At 38.3% G+C, this 18,197-nt stretch overlaps 1 protein-coding gene across 3 annotated transcripts in view; it reads left to right on the top strand.

The window, feature by feature from the left end:
* The window catches only part of MFN1 (mitofusin 1), a 39,669-nt gene that overhangs the window by 2,316 nt on the left and 19,156 nt on the right, over nt 1-18,197 (top strand). For all 3 annotated transcript variants that reach the window (XM_012737011.3, XM_012737013.3, XM_012737012.3), the window contains exons 3-7: nt 2,766-2,901; nt 7,388-7,550; nt 9,487-9,611; nt 12,399-12,507; nt 15,090-15,197. In XM_012737011.3, the coding sequence (XP_012592465.1) occupies nt 2,766-2,901; nt 7,388-7,550; nt 9,487-9,611; nt 12,399-12,507; nt 15,090-15,197 (641 nt within the window). The remainder of the gene's footprint in view (nt 1-2,765; nt 2,902-7,387; nt 7,551-9,486; nt 9,612-12,398; nt 12,508-15,089; nt 15,198-18,197) is intronic.

Raw genomic sequence — 18,197 nt, 5'->3', positions numbered from 1 at the left:
GGTAGATTGGTAGAATCAAACTTTTTTTTTTTTTTTTTTTTTTTTTGAGACAGAGTCTCACTTTGTTGCCCAGGCTAGAGTGCCGTGGCGTCAGCCTAGCTCACAGCAACCTCAAACTCCTGGGCTCGAGTGATCCTTCTGCCTCAGCCTCCCGAGTAGCTGGGACTACAGGCATGCGCCACCATGCCCGGCTAATTTTTTTTATATATATATCAGTTGGCCAATTAATTTCTTTCTATTTTATAGTAGAGACGGGGTCTCGCTCTTGCTCAGGCTGGTTTTGAACTCCTGACCTTGAGCAATTCGCCCGCCTCGGCCTCCCAAGAGCTAGGATTACAGGCGTGAGCCACAGCGCCCGGCCAGAATCAAACTTTTTTTTTCATGTCTGTTCTAACCTTCCCTCAACAGAGTTTGAACTCTTTTTAGGGCAGAGACCCTACCTTATTATTGTGTCTCTAGCACCAAACACAATTCAGGCTTTGTTGTTGAATGATAAAATGGATAAACCACTGGTATAGAATCCATTTGCTTCCTGCTTGGGAAGAATTTAAGCTGGTTCAGTGACTTTGGGTGACAAATGTCTGTTGCCTGGGTTAGAGTGCCATGGCATCAGCTTAGCTCACAGCAACCTCAAACTCCGGGGCTAAAACAATCTTCCTGCCTTAGCCTCCTGAATACCTGAGACAACATGTCCATGCTACCATGCCCGCCTAATTTTTTTGATTTTTAGTAGAGATGGAGTCTCACTCTTGCTCAGGCTGGTCTAGAACTCCACAACAGTGACTTTTTTTTTTTTTTTTTTGAGACAGAGTCTCGCTTTGTTGCCCAGGCTAGAGTGTGTGCCATGGCGTCAGCCTAGCTCACAGCAACCTCAAACTCCTGGGATCAGGCAATCCTGCCTCAGCCTCCTGAGTAGCTGGGACTACAGGCATGCGCCACCATGCCCGGCTAAGTATTTTTCTATATATATTAGTTGGCCAATTAATTTCTTTCTATTTATAGTAGAGATGGGGTCTCGCTCTTGCTCAGGCTGGTTTCGAACTCTTGACCTTGAGCAATCCGCCCGCCTCCACCTCCCAGAGTGCTAGGATTACAGGCGTGAGCCACCACGCCTGGCCCACAACAGTGACTTTTGAAAAATATTTTTCTCAAAATATTTTTGATAGGAAGTGAAAATGAAGTTAAATGTAATATCTTTCATGTATTGAGCCTATTATAGATTGTACATTATGTTAGGAGGTAGTGAAATGGCAGTAAGTATAATGATACTTAAGCCAGGCTTGTCTTTTCATTATTCACCAAATTGCACATATTTTTATTAATGTGCTAGAAAAGTATGACCAGAAAAAAGCTTAAGTTTAATTAGATGTGCACTGGATAAGTTCTAAGTGGCAGTGTTTTTCTCTAATTAGGATCTTTCAAATAGGTGAATCTTAGGAGTCTTTTTTCTTATTTTTTATTTTTATTTTATATATATATATATTTTTTTTCTTTATTATTGCTTCATGACCATGTGGAATTTCATGGAGTCTTTTTTTTTTTTTTTTTGATAGAGTCTTTTGTTGCCCAGGCTAGAGTGAATGTTGTGGTGTCACCCTAGCGCACAGCAACCTCAAACTCCTGGGCTCCAGTGATTCTCCTGCTTCTCGAGTAGTTGGGGCTACAGGCACGCACCACCATGCCCGACTAATATTTTCTATATATTTTTAGTTGTCCAGCTAATTTCTGTTTTTAGTAGTGATGGGGTCTCACTCTTGCTCAGGCTGGTCTGAAACTCATGACCTTGAGTGATCCTCCCACCTCTGCCTTCCAGAGTGCTAGAATTACAGGTGTGAGCCACCATGCCTGAACAATCTTGGAGTCTTAACCTTCAAAGAGGTGATAAGAATGTAAATGTCACGTTATCTCCTGGTCCTGAAATAGAAACAAAACTGAAAGGTTTCTTTATTTTTCAAACCCAGGCTTTGCTAGCTACTTCCATCCATGGAAGAGACATTAGAGCAAGGATGGGCAGTTAACCCTAAACCTCACTGGAGTAGGATACAATCTGTAGTTCTTTTTCCTCTCTCTCTTTTCATGTTTCACCCCACTGCAGTGGGAAGCATACAGAAAGTACTAAGGTAGCAAGGTCTTTACTATCTTGGAGACCTTGAACCATATCTTTTTTTTTTTTTTTTTTTTTTTTTTATTAAGAGATGGGGTCTCACTATGTTGCCCAGGTTGGTCTCAAACTCCTGGGCTTAAGTAATCCTCCCACCTCAGCCTCCCAAAGTGGTGGGATTACAGGCATGAGCCACCATGCCTGGCTCTTTAAACCATATCATAATTTCTGAGGGGTTCCTATTCAAACTTCACTGTTTTCCTAATATGTGGATCCCCCTTCTCAGTTCAAGATCTAAAGGTCCAGTCAGGGTAGAACAATAATAAGTGGGCATTAGGTTCTAGTTTCTCTTTATAGAAGTGCATTCTTCTCTCGGGTAGGTAGTTTGCATTTTTGAAACTTTGGTGAATAATAAGTACCCTTTTTGACAGGGCCCTTGGCAATTTTTAATTTTGTTGAAGTTCTTTTGGGCAGGATTCTTATGACTCATTGCAATGGGGCATGTGCCTTTTACCAAACATTCAGAAATTATGGGCATTTTTATTTTTCAAATGGCATGTTAATATAGAACAAAGCCAAAATATATAAAATCTTAAGTATTCCATTGTATAATTGACTTAGTATTCATTTATATCGCTTTTCTAATGCCATTTCTATTTTGTAGCAACATACAGGAATCCAGAACTTGATCGAATAGCCACTGAGGATGATCTGGTAGAAATACAGGGATATAAAAGCAAGCTTTCTGTCATTGGTGAGGTGTTATCTCGGAGACACATGAAAGTGGCATTTTTTGGCAGGTAATCCTTTATTTTTTCTAAAGTTAGTTTCCAGAAATCAGCTTTTTGTCTGATGTTTCAGCGAGTTACATTTCTAAAATCCTTGGAATTCCTTGAGCAATAGGAGTATCATTATGTTATTAATAATGAGCCCTTTTGATCACACCTGGTATTTTTGCTAATGAATGACTTAGTGGAATTCTAGATAGGCTTAGAATGGGGCCAGTGACCAGAAAGGACAAAGTCTTGAACAAGAAGATTGATGGGCTTCCAGGTAGCTTAACAGGTAGTGATGCTGGGAGGATAAAGACAGGGCATAGATGCTCCAGCATCTCTTCGTCTGGCTGTTCATCTGTGTCCTTTATAATATCCTTTATAATAAACCAGTAAATATAAGCACAGTGTTTACTTGAGTTCTCTGAACTATCCTAGCAAATTATTGACCCTAAGGAAGTAGGAGGTTGGTGTCTGCTGGAGAATTGCTCAGTGTGTATGGGAAAATCCCTATATTGGGGGCGGGAAACTTTTTCATGTTGGAAGGCTACATTAATTTAGCTGTAATCAAATAAGGCTGTATTCCAGAATTTTCAATTAGATATATTAAAAATGTACATTATTTTGTAAAAATCTAACTACTTGTACTTAATAATTTAAAAAAATAACAATTTGTTAATTTTTTTTTTTTTTCTTTTTTTAAGACTAGTCAAGTGCAGTAGTGAGGAGGGGGGAAAGTAGTAGAACAAGGAGTTAAATCTGTAACTGACTGTGAACAATCACGTGAGATAACTCACTACCTTCGGACCAGCCTACAATTTGTTAATTTTAAAGTTAACCTTTTAATGACTTTTATGTCTGCTTTTTATTGGGAAGCATTTACAGTTTCAGTTGATCCTCTAGATGTTACTTATGACCTTAAGGGCATCTTGATTTTCATTTTTTTTTTAGAGACAGAGTCTTGCTCTGTCATCCAGGCTACAGTGGATGGCCCAGCTAGGCTGTGGTGTCAGCCTAGCTCACAGCAACCTCAAACTTCTGGGCTCAAGTGATCCTCCTGCCTCAGCCTCTGGAGGAGCTGGGTTTATAGGCACACACCACCACACCCAACTAATTTTTTTTGGAGACAGAGTCTCACTCTGTGGCCTGGGCTAGAATGCCTTGGTGTCAGCCTCGCTCACAGCAACCTCAAACTCCTGGGCTCAGGTGATCCTCCCGCCTCAGCCTCCCAAGTAGTTGGGACTATAGGCATGCGCCACCATGCCTGGCTAATTTTTTCTATGTATTTTTAGTTGACCAATTAATTTCTTTCTATTTTTAGTAGAGACAGGTCTCACTTTTGCTCAGGCTGGTTTCGAAATCCTGGCCTTGAGTGATCCACCCCCTCGGCCTCCCAGAGTGCTAGGATTACAGGCCTGAGCCACCATGCCCGGCCAAGTAACTTTTTTTTTGAGATAGAGTCTCACTTTGTTGCGCAGTCTAGAGTGAGTGCCGTGGTGTCAGCCTAGCTCACAGCAACCTCAAACTCATGGGCTCAAGCATTCCGGCTGCCTCAGCCTCCCAAGTAGCTGGCACTACAGGCATGCACCACCCTGCCCGGCTAGTTTTTTCTTTTCTTTTCTTTTTTTTTTTTTTTTTTACTTTTTTTCTTTTTTTTTTTTTTTTATTTTTTTTTTTTCTTTAGTTCACTGGGCTCATGTCTTAGGCTAGTTTTTTCTATACATATTAGTTGGCCAATTAATTTCATTCTATTTATGGTAGAGACAGGATCTTGCTCTTGCTCGGGCTGGTTTCAAACTCCTGACCTCAAGCAATCTGCCGGCTTTGGCCTCCCAGAGTGCTAGGATTACAGGCGTGAGCCGCTGCGCCTGGCCTGATAATGCATTCTTTTACAATTTCAGCATCACTGAATAGCTTCCCTTTTTTCCTGAGTATATAACCTACTTTGTAAGTTGCTTCAGTGGCATTATTTCCAGCCATTATTGCTGCTTGAAAGAATTGTCTTTGCTTTTCATCTTTTAATTTCTGCAATACAGCCTTTCGTGCATCTCCCTCTAAAATATTTGTGGTCCTTATGAGTGTTATAATGCTGTTGAGCTTTGAGTTTCTTTAATGTTGATATTGCAGTATCACAAAGCAAGCAAATCATCTTATCTTTAGCAGAGACAAAATAATATTCAATTCTCAGTCCTCATTAACAAATTTGTTTTTTTCCTTTTGTGTTTTCTTGGACTTCTTTGACATGATGGGCTGTTAAGTAGACAGAATTAAAAAAATACTGTTGAGCTGTGAGCTATTCACAAATTCCACTTCAAGCAAACACAGCCGCACTGTTGTCAAAAGCTGATAACAGACTAGCATACTTGACCCCCATAAACTCTCCACAACCAGCCTCATACAGTAGTGGGTCCAGTCAGGTGGGGAAAATTAGAACTAAATCATGAGTGTAGCAGCCATCAATTTAGCCCTTATGGCCTACTAATGTGCTAATTTTGCCAGTCTGGGAGGAGTATTTTGTTGAAAATTATTATTATTTTTTTTTTTTGAGACAGAGTCTCGCTTTGTTGTCCAGGCTAGAGTGAGTGCCGTGGCGTCAGCCTAGCTCACAGCAACCTCAAACTCCTGGGCTTGAGTGATCCTTCTGCCTCAGCCTCCCGAGTAGCTGGGACTACAGGCATGCGCCACCATGCCCGGCTAATTTTTTTTATATATATATCAGTTGGCCAATTAATTTCTTTCTATTTATAGTAGAGACGGGGTCTCGCTCTTGCTCAGGCTGGTTTTGAACTCCTGACCTTGAGCAATCCACCCGCCTCGGCCTCCCAAGAGCTAGGATTACAGGCGTGAGCCACAGCGCCCGGCCTGTTGAAAATTATTTTCTTTGGTATTTTAAGTACATTCATTTTAAAAATGAAATAAAAACAAAAGATGAACAAAAATGTATTAATAAAAATAAAAGGATTTGTTCTGTAAAATTTGGATTCAGTCAAAAGGCTCCACTTAAGGACATAGAAGGCCACAGGTTCCCCACCCCTGCCCTATATATCTGGTCACAGAAGTATGTACTGTGTCTATGCCAAGTGTGATAGTAGAGGAGAAAAAGTTTTTTTCCACTGTTGGTTTTTTGTTGTTTTAATGTTTTGGGAAGGCAGGGTGACTGAGTGTTCTCAAATTTTAGTAAGTTACAAGAATCACCCTGGGAGCACCCCTAGAAAGCCCGATTCTATAGGTTCACAATGCACCTGAAGAACCTGCATCATCAATGGACTTCCCAGGTGATTCTGATATGGGGGGGGCTAATGACTCTTGAGGATCACTGCAGCAAGGCTTCATGCAGCAATTGGAAGGGTTAATTTTTTTTTATTTTTTTTTCTTTCTTTTAACGTAATCAAGATGTTTGTAGGAAGGGTTAATTTTAAGTGAGGTCATAGACATCCTTTTGTAGGTTGTGATAAAGTGACAATAGAAACCAATGTACAGATAATGAAGCTTTTGTGGTTTCCTTGGGAAGGAGTTGGGAATAATATCCATAAGATAAGAAAAGTTCTTTCTTACTCTAGAGCAAAGTGGTAAAGCATATACCATAAAGATAGCATGCTGTTTTTGCAATAAAGCAAAAGGTTCCCAATGTCCTTTGGGGTTTGAGTTGACTGATTGGATAGAAAATCCTCAATGGGTACGAGGTGTTCCTTGGGTTTCAGAACCGTTAGAAGTGTTCTGATTGCTATGACTATATAACAAATTACACAAAGCTTTGCAACTAAAAACAGCCATTTTATTATGCTCACTGATTCTGTGAGTCAAGAATTCAGAGAGGGCACAGCAGGGATGTCTTGTATTTAACTCCATGATCTCTGGAGCCTCAGCTGAGCAGACATGAAAGTTGGCTCAACACCTAAGGGTTGGAATCATCTGAAAACTTCCCTCACATATCTAGTACTTGGGCTGGGATGACTCCAAAGACAAAGACTATCAACTAGAGCACCTACCCAAACCAATCCATTTAGCTTGACTTCCTTGCAGCATAACAGACTCAGAGTAATTGGATTTAATGTGGCAAGTCTCCAAGTACCTGTGTTCCAGTGAACAAAAGAGAAGTTGTATTGCCTTTTATGACCTGGTCTTGGAAGCTACCGAGTGTCACTTCTGACGTGTATTATTTGTTGAAGCAGTCACAGACCAGCCCAGATTTAAGGAAATGGGATATACCTCCATCTTGTTATGGGAGGAATGTCACAGAATTTTGAGCCATGATTTCAAGAAAGAAAGCAAGAAAGAAAAGCTGAGGGTAGCTTTATAAAACAGATGAAATTTGTTTTCCTGTACTTTGTTTTTTCTTAAATGTACTTTGCTAATATTTGTATAAGTCAGGTTGTCAACCTTTTCATAAAAAATGTAGTCTTAGGAAATTTTAAGAAAACTTGAATTTTAAAAAAGTTGATCTAATTAGACCAAGTGAAAACAGATTTTTTACTGTTATGTTTTGTTTTTCATGATTTTAAATGTTCTTCAGGACAAGCAGTGGGAAGAGCTCTGTTATCAATGCAATGTTGTGGGATAAAGTTCTCCCTAGTGGGATTGGCCATACAACTAATTGCTTCCTAAGTGTTGAAGGAACTGATGGAGATAAAGCCTATCTTATGACAGAAGGATCAGATGAAAAAAAGAGTGTGAAGGTATAATATTTAACCTTTAGCAACATAATTTACCTGAAAAATGTTCCTGTCATTTAAAAGACATTTTTTAAAGATGCCTACATAACTGGAGATGGAAAAACTGTTAATATTTCTATTCATAACTTTCAAAGCTGTCACTAATTTTGAATCCTTTAAAACTTTTTTGCTTCAGAGCTAAATTTAAAATAAAAGTAAATTAGGATTAAAAGTTTTTTAAACTTTCCAGTGAGAAGAACATTGAAGTGTATTATTGCTATTTAATCTCAAATTTGTCTTTTTAAAAAAACATTAGAAACTGGGTCCTGGAATCTAATACTTTTCTGAGCTTTTAGAAACTGTTTTATCTCAGGAATATTTAGTAAGCATGTTCATGAATAAATGTTATTGCTTTATCAGATAAGGGCCAGTGACAATTCTGTACCATTTGTAAATTTCTTGATTCAGTGCCACCAGACTCTTTCAGCCAAAAAAGAATAATAATAATAAAAAAAAAAGAAATTAGGATGCAAGATATTGACTCTGGACTGAAAGCAGTTGGTAAAGGCACTGTTTCTTATGATCAGTTTCACTTGAGTCTAAAGATATCTTCCACAAACACAAAAGTTTAGTACTTGAAAATCCAAGCCATTTTGGTTCTTAGTAATCTGTAGGTGAAGTCATGGGTGGTTCTTATGAGTTTGCTGTTTGATCTAGTTCTGGTGAACAGTCTGTCAGTGAATCTTAGAATGAGCATATCCTTAAGGTTAGTTATGAGGAAATACGAGATGATGTTTATGAAAATACTTTTCAGACCTTTAACCCATACAAATAAAGGAATTGCTATTTTGTAATTAAGATTTTTACTAAATCAGAATTCAGACTACTCATGGCTTTAGAGTCTCAAAAGAAAGTACTGTGGTATTCTAAAAGAAGCCATCTAATTTTTCCTCATCTGTGCTTTCTACTTCCAATCCTCTTCTTTCACACTCTTTAACTCCCACCTCCCAGATTTAAATTTGTTTACCTCAAGTAGTGGCCTGCTTTAAGGTATAAATCAACTTTAAGTCTTTTTTTTTTTTTTTAATAGAGTCTCGCTCTGTTGCCTTGGCGAGCGTACAGTGGTGTCATCACAGTTCGCCACAAACTGAGTCTTGAGCTGTAATAGTTTACTTAGTAAAGGGAACAGCTGTAGGTAATACTTCATTGAGCACTTGCTATGTACCAGACACTATTCTAAACATTTCAAATAACTCAAATTTCAACTATGTCAGTCAGGTGCTTTTATTAATTTTATAGGCTGAGCACCAAGATTATATTACAAGTTTATAAATCTATCAGAAACTTTATAAAAATGAGCAAAAAAAAAAAAACTAACATTGTCATGATGGAAATTCACTTCAGCCTTGATCAGGACTGTTGTGCCCACTTGAAAATAATAGAGGATCCTTTTAAAATTTGATACAAAATCACAAACAAACCATAGAGGTGTATGTGCTGATGCCCTTTCCTTGATTTATTTATCAATTTTATCTTAAAACCTCTGTATTTATTGTATATTTAATTTAACACATGCATGAAGTGTATTAAATTAACACTAGTTTGATAAATTAATGTACATCACAAGTCATCTTGAGAAATAGGAAATTTGGGTGAATTTAAATAGAAGAAAAGGTAGTCATTGGTGTCAGGCAGGTTTGTGTGAATAAATAACTGCCTGCTGAGGGAAATGCTTTATTAAAAGTTGAATATGTATTGATATCCTCTTGTATTGCATCTACCTTATTTCTATGGGATTTTTAAATCTATTTAAGTTAAACATGCTTTAATAATGACATTTCTTCAAAGTTCTACCTTTTGTATACATTTTTATAAAAATAAATGTACTAAATCATAGTTATGTTTAATTTTTGTTGCATTTTACAAGTAGAATATATTTTTTCTTTCCCTCCTGCTTTAGACTGTTAATCAACTGGCCCATGCCCTTCATATGGACAAAGACTTGAAAGCTGGCTGTCTTGTACATGTGTTTTGGCCAAAGGCAAAATGTGCCCTCTTGAGAGATGACCTGGTTTTAGTAGACAGGTAAAATTACATGTGGATTGTATTTTCTCTTGGTGGAGGCTTATTCAACAGTATAATGCTGCTTACTTTATTGTATGGTGTATAAAATTTTAAAATATTCAGTTGCTGTTTTGTTCTCATTAGCTAGATTGTCAAAGAACAGGTAAGGTATTTGTTTTGTTTTATAATTATAATAGTTACATAAAAATGCCAATTCATCAGTCTGATTTTTTTTTTTTTTTTTTTTTTGAGACAGTCTCGCTTTGTTGCCCAGGCTAGAGTGAGTGCCATGGCATCAGCCTAGCTCACAGCAATCTCAAACTCCTGGGCTTAAGCAGTCTTGTTGCCTCAGCCTCCCGGGTAGCTGGGACTATAGGCATGCACCACCATGCCCGGCCAATTTTTTCTATATATATTAGTCAGCCATTTAATTTCTATTTATAGTAGAGACGGGGGCTCGGTCTTGCTCAGGCTGGTTTTGAACTCCTGACCTTGAGCTATCTGCCTGCCTTGGCCTCACAGAGTGCTGGGATTATGGGCGGGTGTGAGACACCGCTCCAGGCCACCATTCTGTTTTTGATGGTGGGTTTTCCTTTTAAATGGAAGAGTATTTCAAGTAATCAATTGGAACAGATGAGCAAGAAAATACTTGTGAAATCTAAATATTTTGTTTAAATACAGCATTAGCTAGTTTTGCTTTATTTCATGGCCAGACTGTATCTGTGACCCAATCATTCAAGACTGACAGATGGCAAATGCCTCAATGTAATTTTTATATTGGTGGCATATTAAATTTATATCTACCACTAGGTTTTTTTATTTTTTATTATTTTTATTTATAAACACTTAAATCTTCTGAGCTATACAAGACAGAGTTGCTTACACCCTCACTTTGTATTATCTATTAGCCTAGTTTGTTTTATTTTTCAGCCTTCCCAAATACAAAAAATTAAAGAGGTTGAAATATCGACCATGGTATTTATCAGAAATCTCACTGGGTTAAAATTTCCTAGGCTTCATGCAGATGACTGATAGAAGTCCTATCCTTTAGACTTCAAATGATATTAAGTTATTAAATCTGAAATATCTGATTTAGAATCAAAAGTTTGGTTTATTATATCTCAAACAAGAAGCAATACAATTATAGTATGCACCTAAACTATCAACACAGCATTGCCATCTTAATGGTAGCTTGTTTATGCCAGCAGCGAAGAAGCCCGGAGATCAAGTGGTGATGAGATTACAAAAGGCGTTTTCCACAGCTTGTTGAGCATTGAATATTTTTTCTTGCAAGAAGTGGTCCAAAGCATGGAAGAACTGGTAGTCAGTTGGTACAAGGTCTGGTGAATACGGTAGATGACAGAATTTCCAAATCCGTTGGCTGTAGTTCAAGCAGCATTGTTTGTGTGACATGTGGTCAAGTGTTGTCTTGCAAGAGGATTGGCCTGTCTCTGACCAATCTTGGCTGCTTAATCATAAGCATCCTCATCATTTCATCCAATTGGTTGCAGTAGACATCCTCTAGAATCGACTGACCTGGTGTCATGAAGCTGTAGTGTATAATACCAGGGCTGGACCACTAAACAGACACCATTAGCTGTTTTTGATGAATTTTTGGGTTTTTTTTTTTTTTTTGAGACAAGAGTCTCGCTTTGTTCCCCAGGCTAGAGTGAGTGCCGTGGCGTTAGCCTAGCTCACAGCAACCTCAATATCCTGGGCTCAAGCAATCCTCCTGCCTCAGCCTCCCGAGAAGCTGGGACTACAGGCATGTGCCACCATGCCCGGCTAATTTTTTCTATATATATATTAGTTGACCAATTAATTTCTTTCTATTTTTGTAGTAGAGACGGGGTCTCGCTCTTGCTCAGGCTGGTTTCGAACTCCTGAACTCGAGCAATCCGCCCGCCTCGGCCTCCCAGAGTGCTAGGATTACAGGCGTGAGCCACCGCGCCTGGCCGAATTTTTGGTTTTGGACTGTGTTTTGGCACTTCATCTTTATCCAGCAATTGTGCTGAATGCTTGTGATTATCAAAAAGAAACTATTTTTCATTGTACATAATAGTATGATATAGAAATGGTTCATCTTTATGTCATGACAGCAAAGAAAGGCAAGCTTCAAGATGTTTTCTCTACTGATACTCGTTTAATTCATGCAGAACCCATCTCTCCAGCTTCTTTACCTTGCTGATTTGTTTCAAATGGTCCAGTATTGTTGGAATAGTAATGTCAAACCTTGCTGCTAATTCACACCTGGATTGAGATGGATTTGCTTCTACTACATCCTTCAGCTCATCATTATCTACCTTGGTGTCAGGTCATACACATGGCTCATTTTCAAGATGAAAATCACCAGAATGGAACTTCTCAAACCAATGATATACTATGTATTCATTAGCTACATCCTTCCCAAACACTTGACTGATATTTAGAGCTGTCTGTGCTGTGCTGGTTCCACAATAGAACTCATACTCAAAAATAACATGAATTTTTGACTTATCTGTGGTTTCACAAAAATTGTTATAAAAAATATGAAAGAAAATCCGAGCTAAACCATGCATTTGAAAGGAGGAAGATGTACCTTCACAATAAAAACAAACAAAAAAACAAGAAATGTCAAAGTGAAATGTCAGAAATATCAACTGTCAAACTTAGTACTTAAGGAAATCAGACATTTCATACTCAATAACTTAATATATAAATGTTTTTAAAATTCATTTTATAACCCAAATTATTTTTTTTAAAAAATAATGTTACTTTTGCCTACCAGGTTATGCTACAGAAATAATAAAATTTTTATTTCACTCTTAGTCCAGGCACAGATGTCACTACAGAGCTGGATAGCTGGATTGATAAGTTTTGCTTAGATGCTGATGTCTTCGTTTTGGTTGCAAACTCTGAATCAACACTAATGAACACGGTAGGGTTTAATCATATACTGTTTTGGGGTGGTAGGAACTGAAATGGTATTTAATTTTGAAAAGTGAGGGAAATCCAAATCGTGGATTAGAAAGAACTTCTAAAGTCAGGGGTGAATGAAGGAGTTTGTGTTTTTTTGGGACCGGAAGGGCTATTTGTGTGTGTTCCCTGGGTTTCTGTAGCAGTATAGGGCTTAATGGCACTTATTTGCAGTCTCAGAGAATGGGTGCCAGAATTGTTAGGATGTTGAGATCTCTTGAATAAAAGTACAAACCACTCCTAGTCCCATTCCCTGCCATGTGTGAGACAAAGCTTTTTGTTGTTTGTTTGTTTGTTTTTGAGACAGAGTCTTGCTCTGTTGCCTGGGTTGGAGTGCCATGGGGTCAGCCTAGGTCACGGCAACCTAAAACTCCTGGGCTCAAGCGATCCTCCTGCCTCAGCCTCCCAAGTAGCTGGGGCTACAGGCGTGTACCACCAGGCCTGGCTAATTTTTCTACTTTTAGTAGAGGACGGGGTCTCACTGTGTGGCTCAGGCTGGTCTTGAACTCCTGACCTCAAGTAGTTCTTCCACTTCAGCCTCCCATATGCTAGGATTATAGGCATGAACCACCATGCCCGGCCAGAGCTTTTCATATTTTCAGTTTTGTCAACCTTTTCCAGCTTTACCCTGATACGCTAGGTTTTAGTTTACTTGTGTAATTTAACATACTGTTAAACTCAGAAGATTATTTATGGTTTTTTATGGATGTCTAGAGCCTGACTCATCCCAGTGAAAATTTTCTAGAGTTTAGATATCTTTTTTTTTTTTTTTTTTGAGACAGAGTTTCACTTTATTGCCCAGGCTAGAGTGAGTGCTGTGGCATCAGCCTAGCTCACAGCAACCTCAAACTCCTGGGCTCAAGCGATCCTACTGCCTCAGCCTCCCGAGTAGCTGGCACTACAGGCATGACCACCATGCCTGGCTAATTTTTTCTATATATATTAGTTGGCCAATTAATTTCTTTCTATTTATAGTAGAGACGGGGACTCGCTCTTGCTCAGACTGGTTTCGAACTCCTGACCTCGAGCAATCTGCCCGCCTCAGCCCCGCAGAGTGCTAGGATAACGGGTGAGCCACCGCACCCGGCCTAGAGCTTAAGTATCTTATATCCAACACTACAACATGATTTAAAAAAATTGTTATTCATTAAAAGCATATAAATGACTTAGTACCATTATAACCTAGAGGTTACCAGCAAGATTGTGTTATTCATGTTTGGATCGCTCAGTCAATATCAGGTAGACCAGGCTGTTAACAACAATACTGGCAGTTGTTTAACAACATGGTAATATAAATAAATAAAAATAGATAGCTGGGCACCTATAATCCCAGTACTTGGGAGCTGAGGTAGGAGGATTGCTTGAGTCCAGGTGCTTTGAGGTTATAGCAAGCTATGATGACGTCACTGAGACTTGTCTCTGAAGGAAAAAAAAAAGGAAAAATTTGTAGACATAGAGAGTCACAGAGTTGGTTTTTTTTTTTTTTTTTTTTTTTAGCCAGTCAAATTTAACAGTGGGGGGTTGAATACCAACTTTAGTGACACTAACGTTAAGTCCTGATAACCCACTACCATTGGACCAGCCCAGACAGGGTCTTAATCTTGCTGTTGTCCAGGTAGTGGCATTCAGTGGGGTGATGAATAGCGCTGTTACCTCAATGTCCAGGGCTCAATGTCCACCTCAACCTCCTGAGTAGCTGGTACTACAGGCATATGCCACCATACCTGGCTAATTTAAAAAAATTTTTTTGTAGAGACGGGGTCTCACTGTGTTGTCTAGGCTTATCTTGAACTCTTGGCCTCAAGTAGTCCTCCTGCCATGGCCTCCCAAAGTGCTGAGATTACAGGCGTGAGCCACTGTGCCCAGCCAGATAGACAAACTGATATACATTATGATTATACATTCTGATATACATTATGATTTTGGTGTTTTTCCTTATGCTGTTCTTTGACCGCAGTTCATCCGTCTCTGAACTTTTTGTCTTTCCAAAAGCCCTTTTACTAGTTCTTTGAAGCCCCTCTTGTCACCACTTCCTTCTTTATGGAGCTTTTTCTACTTTCAACTAGATATGATATCTCTTTCCTTTGAGTAATCATAACATTTATTTATAGTGTTTATGACATATACTTTTCTCTGTTGTTTATTATCATGAGTTATAGAAGTGTTTTATATTATTATTAATTTACTTAGCCTAACTCTTAAAAAAGATTTGTGATAGCTTATTGAGAACCTGGGCTATTTTTATCCAGCAGTTCCTGTACATAGTAGAGACTGATAGGTATTTGTTAAGTTGAATTTCAAAAGACTTATGGCAGGAGCAGGAAAATTATAAGTTTTGCCTTCCATATATGTTAATTTTGTCATCTTTGAAAAGTTTAATGCTTGTAAAGTTCATTTGGATCCTTTATCAAAGAGTGTTAATCATTATAGTCTATAAGATTTTCAATTATAAATGTAAGTATAAAATATCTCTTTAGATTTCATTTTTTTAATGAAAATATCTTTTATAAATGAATGTACTGTGTGGTTTTTGATATTTTCCAGGAAAAGCATTTTTTTCACAAGGTAAATGAGCGACTTTCCAAACCCAATATTTTCATTCTGAATAATCGTTGGGATGCCTCTGCATCAGAGCCTGAATATATGGAAGATGTAAGTTATTTTTTTCCTTAAGTTTTGAAATACAGTGGTGTACATTGTCATCTGAGAAGACAATATACCTTATAGAATAGAACATGATAAGCAACTATTCTCTTACTTGGGAAATGACGAATATAGTTAGAGAACACTTGAAAGTAGTATGTAATAGAGAACAAAGTATTAAGCTACTTTGAGGCAATTTGTGTTATAAAAGTACTATCTAATCATTTCAGAGCTTGAAACATCTTTTTTGATTGTTTTTTGTATTGAAATATAAATAATACAAGTAACAGAAAAGTGCATTAACCACTTCAGTTCGAGCGTAGACCTTAGCCGACAGCCATGATACGACTTTTCTAATTTTTCATTTATCAAAATAAAATTGTGAACATTTAAAAATAACATAATAAAAACATATGTATATGTTACCTATTCTGATTTACATTACAAGTAAAGCTGCCTGTAAAGTAAAACAAGCTTTCAGTGCTTTCAAGCTTTCCTCATCACACAAGAGCAAAACAGATTCGTCGTCAATGCACAGCACAAACTATCGTGTGTACTATGAGTGCCGGCTGTGGGCAAGGTTTCGCACCCCATGAACGCTGTACTGAAGTGGTTAATTGTCCAGCTCAGTGAATTTTACAGATTTAACACAGATGGTCACAACTGTCTGGATCCAGATCAAAAAGCAGAACATTCTCAATACCCCAGAGGCCCTCCCTATGCCCCCTTCCAGTCTCTATCCTACCTCCCAAGAATAACTTATCCACTTACCATGACTTCTAACAACTTAGATTAATCTTTCTGGTGGTTCATCTTTATGTAATGGAGTCATATAGTATAGACTTTGGTGTATGTTTTTTCATTTAACATGATTGTCTTATGCTTCCAAATTGTGCATAGTTGTAGTGTGTTCTTTTTGCTGTATAGTGTTCCATCCTGTGAATACATTACAATTGATATATTTATTCTGTTAGCGATGGGCATTTGGGTTAACTTTCTGTATTTACCGATTAAGAGTAATGCTACTGTTTGTTATATGTCTTTTTTGGCATACATATGCATTTTTGTTAGGTATATACCAGTGGTCTCTATGGTGGGGTGGGCAGTTATGAAACCCAAGGAATATTTGGCAATGTCTCAAGTTATTTTTGGTTGTCACAACTGAGGTATTGTGCTGCTAGCATCTAGTAAGTTGAGGCTAGGGATGCTGCTACACATCCTGCAACACAATACAGCCCCCCAAAGTTTCAGCTCGTCCAAAATGTCGTTAATGGGCCGGGCGCGGTGGCTCACGCCTGTAATCCTAGCTCTCTGGGAGGCCGAGGCGGGCGGATTGCTCGAGGTCGGGAGTTCAAAACCAGCCTGAGCAAGAGCGAGACCCCGTCTCTACTATAAATAGAAAGAAACTAATTGGCCAACTAATATATATAGAAAAAAAAATTAGCCGGGCATGGTGGCGCATGCCTGTAGTCCCAGCTACTCGGGAGGCTGAGACAGAAGGATCGCTTGAGCCCAGGAGTCTGAGGTTGCTGTGAGCTAGGCTGACGCCACGGCACTCACTCTAGCCTAGGCAACAAAGTGAGACTCTGTCTCAAAAAAAAAAAAAAAAAAAAAAAAACAAAATGTCGTTAATGCTGAGGTCAGTAAGCAGTGGGTATGTATATTTATAGGTAAAATTATTGGATTACAGGTTAAGAATATGTTCAGTTTTAGTAAAAACAGCTCAATAGTTCTCTAAAGCATTTGCATCAGTGTATATTCCTATTAGCAGACTTAGAGTTTCAGGTGATTTACATCCTCACCAACACTTTTTTTTAGCATTTTGGTTATACCAGTGATTGTAGAAACTTTTGAAAAAGATTAGAATATCTGGCATTTGGTCTATAAGTTATTTAGTTTACGTGTTACTATTTTTTCTGATTTTAATAACAGTATAGGTTTATTGTAGTAGTGTAGGTTAATTGTAGAAAATTTAGAAAATGAGATTAAAAATACTTATACTGTCCTACCACTGTTAACATGTTAGATTATTTGCTTTCATTTTCCCCTCATTGGAATTTTGCTTAACAGGGTCTTGCTCTGTTGTCTGGGCTAGAGTGCAGTGGTGTCATCATAACTCACTGCAGCGTCAAACTCCTGGGCTCAAGCAGTTCTCCTGCCTCAGTTTCCTGAGTAGCTGGGACTACAGGTGCATGCCACCACACCTGGCTGATTGTTTTTAAGAAGAAATAAAAATAGATTTATTGTAGCGCTCATTTTCTGATTTCAAAGGTATTAATAGCTTCATTGCAGACAATTTGGAAAATAAGAAAAGCATAATTAGGAAGAAATACAAATGTTCGCCATTCTTATGGGTGTTGCCTGCCTACTACTACTATAATTTGTACAGATATATGCATATTTTTTATAGTAGGATCATATATGTTCTTAATATAGAACCGAGACGTTTTTTCATGCTATTAAGTATTGATATTTGTCTATAATATTTTATAGTGGTTATATAGTAGTAGTTGATGGTCCATCAAAATTTTAAATAAAGATTCAAAATGGGCCGGGTGCGGTGGCTCACGCCTGTAATCCTAGCTCTCTGGGAGGCCGAGGCGGGCGGATTGCTCGAGGTCGGGAGTTCGAAACCAGCCTGAGCAAGAGCGAGACCCCGTCTCTACTATAAATAGAAAGAAACTAATTGGCCAACTAATATATATAGAAAAAATTAGCCGGGCATTGTGGCACATGCCTGTAGTCCCAGCTACTTGGGAGGCTGAGACAGAAGGATCGCTTGAGCCCAGGAGTTTGAGGTTGCTGTGAGCTAGGCTGATGCCACGGCACTCACTCTAGCCTAGGCAACAAAGCAAGACTCTGTCTCAAAAAAAAAAAAAAGATTCAAAATGAAGAATCATTAAGAAAATTTCCTGTCATCAAGTATGAAACTTGATTTGTTAGAATTTCTTAGATTTATTAAGTATATGCATACTTGCTATAATATTAGTATATGCCATAGTTGTTGGT

Source organism: Microcebus murinus, chromosome 1, assembly GCF_040939455.1.
Source record: "Microcebus murinus isolate Inina chromosome 1, M.murinus_Inina_mat1.0, whole genome shotgun sequence".
Lineage (NCBI taxonomy): Eukaryota > Metazoa > Chordata > Mammalia > Primates > Cheirogaleidae > Microcebus > Microcebus murinus.
The sequence above is the reverse complement of the archived record's forward strand: the minus strand, read 5'-3'. Positions and strand labels throughout refer to the sequence as shown.